This window comes from Papaver somniferum, chromosome 6 (assembly GCF_003573695.1).
Source record: "Papaver somniferum cultivar HN1 chromosome 6, ASM357369v1, whole genome shotgun sequence".
NCBI lineage: Eukaryota > Viridiplantae > Streptophyta > Magnoliopsida > Ranunculales > Papaveraceae > Papaver > Papaver somniferum.
Window position 1 is genome coordinate 86,394,977 of NC_039363.1, and position 6,674 is coordinate 86,401,650.

The window sequence follows — 6,674 nt, forward strand, 5'->3', positions numbered from 1 at the left end:
ATCGACAAGGAAATTATCTCAGATGCAACTATCGACTCACCATTATCCGATTTCTCACCTGAATTGGTCTTACAAGCAAATGGAGTATTCGCAAACTCGGTATCAAATAGTTCTATTATATTACTCTCAGAAAATGAAGAAGAGGGAGATTTTGTGTTCTAGTCGGTGAAAATTCAGTTTTAGGCAAAAGAAGAAGATTCTGGGATTCTCCACCACTATCCCTTTTTCATTCAAATCATTACCAGGATATCTCGGATTCGGATTTTAAGATAAGGAACACATGCCTGCTTCAAGATGTGGTTAACCAGATTTTAAAATCTCCAACTTCTAATGAGGATTTCATTGCAATCAAAAGCAGCAGTGAAGAGTTTGCAGATTCTATTGAACAGTTCTTCACTCCATAGGAAGAAATTTCATCTCGAGTCTCTCCAAAACCGGCTTTCTGTATGACCTTTTCAGATTCTTCATATTCGGAGAATAGGGTTAAAAATTCTCAATCTACTTTGGATGTTGGCAATCCGGCTTTCCGTATCTCTTTTTTTGATTCATCTGCATTTGGTTCTACATCACCTATTAGCTCTTTTGCATCAAATGATTTTAGTCCATCCTTGACCGAAAACTTCATACTTTCTGCATCTAAAAATGAAATATCTTTAACGATGATTGATCAATATGGATCCTTTACTGCGACAACCTCATCATTGCCCCAAGGAACCACATCCATAGATGAAAAGATTTTACAACATGTTCAAGCTGCAGAACAAGGAATGGAGCAGAACCAGGTATGTCCCTCTTTTCTGATAACCGTCTATCTCTTACAATTCTTTACTATTTATGCACTAATTTAAGGATATTTGATTGCTTAGTTTAGTATACGATATAGGCCTTCAAATCATTCATCTCTTATATCCTCTCTTGCCAACATTTGGGCGTGGAATGCCTTGATAGTTCCTTTTCCATTGCTTGCTTTCTTTGAATTTTTGAAAATTAGATAGTATAGATAGCTTTCAGTATATTTGGGATAAGAATCATCATATATACATATCTGCTTAGTGAAGCAGCATTCAGAACACCAACAGTAGTGTGTTGAGTTAATTATTGCTTGATTTTCTTGCTTGCTTCTTTGTCGGCTGATTTGCATAATTAGGACTAATTTATATTATCTCGGGGTTAAGCCTCAACCGATACAAAGTCTGCTTAGTGCAGCAAGCTAAAGAACACCAACATTAGGGTGTTAAACTTTTTGTATTAACTAACCCCGTATTCGGTTTGATTTATTCTTTCTCTGCTTACCTTATTTATCTGTTGATTTGAACTACTAGGAAAGATTAATTCCTTTGTAGTTTTTGGCCCTTTTACACACCAAAATCTGGTTAGTGAAGTAACACATTTACCACTAGCTTGGGGCTTTGAACCTGTGTGAATCTGGCCTTTCTAATATTCTGTTATTGTATCTAACTGTATTTGGATAATCAGGATTTCTTTCTACCTTTCTAAGTCTGCTTGGCGCAGCATTGTTAAGAACACTAACTTTAGGGTGTTAATTCTATCTGTTTTTTTCTTCCTTTTGCTTAGTTTCTTTTCAGACCATGAAGATTTTGGCATGGAACACACAGGGGTGTGGTCAGAGAAAAACTATGCAACACTTAAGAACGTTGTTAGAATTTGAAAAACCAGACATACTATTTCTTTCTGAAACTAAGTCTAAGAGATGCTTAGTGAGAAGTAATCTGAATTTCTTCCCAAATACCCACATTGTTGATCCAGTAGGAATAGCTGGAGGGCTAGCAATTGCTTAGGTAGACGGGTTTCATTTTGAGGTGGTTCAGTGGAACCAAAATATGATTAATATCATAGTTAAAAATAATTTCAACACTAGAGAATGGTTATTATCCTGCTTTTATGGTGCGCCTAAGCATGAGCATAAATTAGAAATTATGGGATATCTAGAAGAGATAGCACATAGATTTAACATCAGAAAAATGCCATGGCTAGTAATAGGAGACCTCAACATCATTTTTAATAGTGATGAAAAGAAGGAGGTTTGCGTTTTGATAGGAAAAAAGTAGAACCTATACTAAATTTAATCAATAGAACAGGACTAAAAGACCTAGGATTCAAAGGTAATATTTTTACTTGGAGCAACAAAAGGAAAGGATTAGCAAACATTAAACAGAGACTAGATAGAGATTTAGCCAATGCAGAATGGAACTTAGAATTTCAGGGAGCTATTCTTGAGAATTTAGTGGCAATAGGTTCTGAACATGGACCTATTTGTTTAACTATTAACACCAGCAATGTAGGTCCTAGGCATACCTTCGAATTTTACGATACTTGGCTTAAAGAACCAACCTGCTTAGAAGTAATTAGGAAATCTTGGAATCATAGTAGTTCATTCCCAGCTGAAGCTTTACTTCACAATATTTATACTCTGGAAGAAAATTTGAGTGAATGGAAAAAAAAATGTTTTTGGGAAACCTAATAAAAGAATAAAAATCCTCTTAAAACAGATAGACACTATTTCTGCTAAACCTTTAGATAATACTAACACTAAACTTTTAAACACCGAATTATTAGAATTAGAAACCTTATATGATACTCAGGAAGAGATTGCAAGACCACAATCTAGGAATAATACAATTGCTCTAGGGGAAAGAAATACTAAATTTTTTCATGTCACTACTCTGAAAAGAAGAAAAAGAAATAACATTGATTGCATACAAGACAAAAATGACAAAGTAGTTTATGATAGACAAGATATAGAAGAAGTTTTAACATCTTATTTCTCTGATATCTTCACTGAAACTTCAAGTAACTTAGATAATGAAATTTTTAAATATGTTGAACCCTGCATTTCAGTCGAAGATAACACTGTTTTAACTGCTATTCCAAGTTCTGAGGAAATTTGGGATGTAGTCAAAAAACTAAAATCTAATAAAGCGCCAGGGCTAGATGGGTTCCCTGTGAGCTTCTTTAAACACAACTGGGAAATAGTTGGATCTCAAATTATTGCAGTTGTTCAGGACTTCTTTAGGAATGGTAAATTACATCAGGGTCTAAACAAAACCTTCCTCTTCTTGATACCTAAAATAAAGAACCCTAAAACTCCAGCAGACTTCAGACCAATTAGTCTCTGCAACACTCCTTATAAGATCATATCCAAACTACTAGCTAATAGATTCAAAAAAAACTCTAGAAGAAATCATATCACCTGTACAATCTGCTTTCCTGTACAATGATCAGCAGGATTGCTTGGAGATTAATTAGTAACCCAGATGACCTTTGGGCCAAAATTCTGAAAGGAAAATATTTTAAGAAAACTGGTGCTTTACACTCCAAGAAGAAATCATTAGCTTCTTGGATATGGAAATGCATTTTACAGGGCATAAAACACATAAAAAAGTATTCTATTTTTGGAAGTAGGGAATAGTTTCTCTATCAACATTTGGAATGACAAATGGATACCAAACAGAGAACAAACATTAGCAAACTGCATAACATATATTCCCAATATAACATTTGTGTCTGATTTGATAAATCAAGACACTAAGAAGTGGAATGAATCTTTACTGCTTTCTCTTTTTGATAAAGGCTTAGTATCAGAAATCTTGAATATAAGACTATATTATTCACCTGATGGCAGGTTGAAAAACGACAAATTAAGATGGCTTCTAACCAGGAATGGTGTTTTTTCTGTGAAATCTTTGTATGCTAAATTGCTAAATCCAATGGGATCAATCTCACAGGAAACTAAAAGATTTTGGAGGGTTGTATGAAACATGGACACTTCCCAAAGGATTAAGTTGTTTACTTGGAAGTGTCTTCAAGACACTTTACCAACAAGACAAAAATTAGGGTCACACCTGGATGTAGAAACATAATGCTTATTCTGTAAACAGGCTATAGAATCAACTTATCATATGTACTTCGAATGTGAGTATGCAACATCAGTTTGGAACCTAGCACCAATGACTATGCAGGGAGTAATCTCTAACTCTACTAATGCTTAATTTTTGGAGCAATATAATGTTTGGCTGCAAGGAGATACTAATTCCATTTCAATGGCATTGGCTGCAACCAAATGCTGGTTCATTTGGAAAGAGAGATGCCAAAGAATTTTTGAAAAAAAAAGAACGAACACCTGAACAACTTGCAGTTGACATTTCTCGTCATTACACATACTGGAACCCTCACAATAGAAGCATTAACTCACATAAGCACAGAAAAGACACTGCAAAGAATATACATTGGACTTTCCTTAGTAGAGATAACATTAAACCGAATTGTGATGCTTCTTGGGTGTCGAAAAATTCTAACGCAGGATTTGGTTTTGTGTTGCGAAATTGGATAGGAACTGGAAAAGGAGCAGGAATGGGCATCTCCAGAGCATCAACAGCAGAAGAAGCAGAAGCTTTAGCTCTGCTGCACATAACAAGACGGGTCGTTGAAAATAACCTGCAGAATCTGGTCATAGAAGGGGATAACCAAGTAACTATTAACTATCTACAAGGGAAAGAAGTTTCAATTCAATGGCAATGCTTAGCAATTTTGGAAGAAGTTAAAATTTCAGCTGCAAAACTAGTTTCTTTTTTGGGTTTCCAACATGTAGACAGGCGAGCAAACAAAGTAGCTGATTTATTGGCTAAAAAGGGAAGAAAAGAAGATCGAACTGAATGTTGGTTAAATTCTGTACCTAGGTTTTTAATTCCTTCAATAGCTTTCGACTCTGTCAAAGATCAAAATGTTTGTAACATAAACTCTATTGTAAGCACTTCATATGGTGTTAATTCTGCAGATTCAGTCATCGGAGGAGCGAATCAAACAAATTTGATCTCCAATGAGTCTGAATCAATGAATTAACCCTCTACGTTTAGTAATCTACTCTATTTTCAAAAAAAATTGAAAATTTGTTTTCTTTCTTCTTCTTCTCTTCTCCTCCTCCCATCAACCATAACCTCCATTAAAACTCAAAATTTCACCGTCTTCGATTAATCGACGATTCGAAAATTAATCAAGTGTAGTGTAATGACTTATATGAGGTATGTTTTGAAAACCCAGTTACGATTTGGTTTATTTTGTTCGATTTAAGTTTAATTTCTATCAAAAAATAGGGTTTTAGATGAAAATTGAAATTGAAATTTCTGGGTTTATGTGAGTTACGGTTGATTTTAACTCAATTACGAACCGTAACTGGATATTTTGATGTTGTTACGGTTGGTAATAGTTCAATTACCAACCGTATGTACTTATATCTGAGAATTTTCTTCAGTTACGGTTGGTAACCATTTTAGTTTACGAACCGTAACTCAGTTACGGTTGGTATCGAGCATTTAGTTACCAACCGTCGAGCATTTGGTTACCAACCGTAACTGAGTTACGGTTGGTATCGAGCATTTAGTTACCAACCGTAACTGGTTTTACGATTGGGTTTTCTTCAAATTTAACCAGTTACGGTTGGTAGTTCATCTTTTACGAACCGTAACTTCGATTTACGGTTGGTTATAAGCAAAATTCCAACCGTAATTAGCTCTGAAAATGTAAAAACAATTGAATTTTGGGATATTTTGATTTTGGGTCCCATAAAATGGTATACCTTTGCATTTAGAGCCTAACTTTGTCCAGCTTTGAGTTTGGGTCCCGGTGGGTCCCAATCAAACAGTTGACGTAACGGTTGACCAGTTGACCGTCTATAATTCAATTTTTATTTTCAATTAATATATTAATTAATTAACTCCGTTAAGTCAGAAATATGGCCACGCGACCTGCACGTGACTTTTAAAAAAAATCCTACGAACACATAAACAAGATTTTTCGGTCAAATCAAGTCTGTGATTTCTGCATTCAAAACAAGTCTGTGATTTCTGCAGTTAAACTTTTGCAAAGTTTATAAAATAAGATTATTTCAAATTTGGAACATACACGATCCACCGTCATTCATCATTTTCCCACTGCTCAGGTGTGCCTAGCCAATCCATAATTCTATGCATCTTTCCCCTTCCACTCGTCGAAAATACAACACCACCTCTCAAGAAAGCTCTACCTCTCCGAGCACTAACACCTCCTCCCCGAGAACCAACACATCCTCTCTGAACACCACCAACACCTCTTCCGGTTGGATTTAGTACCTACAAGAAGATATAAAAGCTGGAGCAGTTAAAATACATGATCTCAAACATACCGCTTTCGTATGCAAGTGTTCGCAGTTAAAAAATATTATTCTTACCTGAGATTGTGCACTTATAGTTGGCTCTCTAACTAGTCTAGGCTGCTCATGCATCATGATACCAACTCCCACAATCTGACCTCCACGTTTATGCACTGTTTTTCCCCTTGTATATCCCCTTGCACCTCTTCCCCTTAAAGTCCTTCCTCTGCTGCTTGTAGGCACCTCAGTGGAGGTTTTTCTACCAAAAACAACACTTGTAGTGGCAGTAGAGGTAGTGACAGGTGCAGTTGCTTCATTTTGATTTTCAGTTGTAGCTGCAGTTGTAGTTGCAGGTGTAGTTGTTCTTCCACCTCTACTTCCCCTTCCTCCTCTACAACCTGCCAACAAGGTAAATAGCAATGGGGAATAGCAATGGGGAATAAACCATTGTTGGCATCAAGTCCCACAACTGCCAACAAGGTACCACCATATTTTCCCTTTAAATGAGTTCCATCTAAACCTAGAATAG

General features: G+C 35.9%; 1 protein-coding gene across 1 annotated transcript; it reads left to right on the forward strand.

The window, feature by feature from the left end:
• The first annotated feature begins 88 nt into the window (after positions 1–88).
• Positions 89–4,893, forward strand: LOC113285830. The gene is made up of 2 exons (XM_026534578.1): positions 89–782; positions 4,352–4,893. The coding sequence occupies exons 1-2, from the start codon at positions 447–449 to the stop codon at positions 4,415–4,417; spliced, it is 402 nt and encodes a 133-aa protein (XP_026390363.1). The 5' UTR covers positions 89–446; the 3' UTR covers positions 4,418–4,893.
• Positions 4,894–6,674: the final 1,781 nt, after the last annotated feature.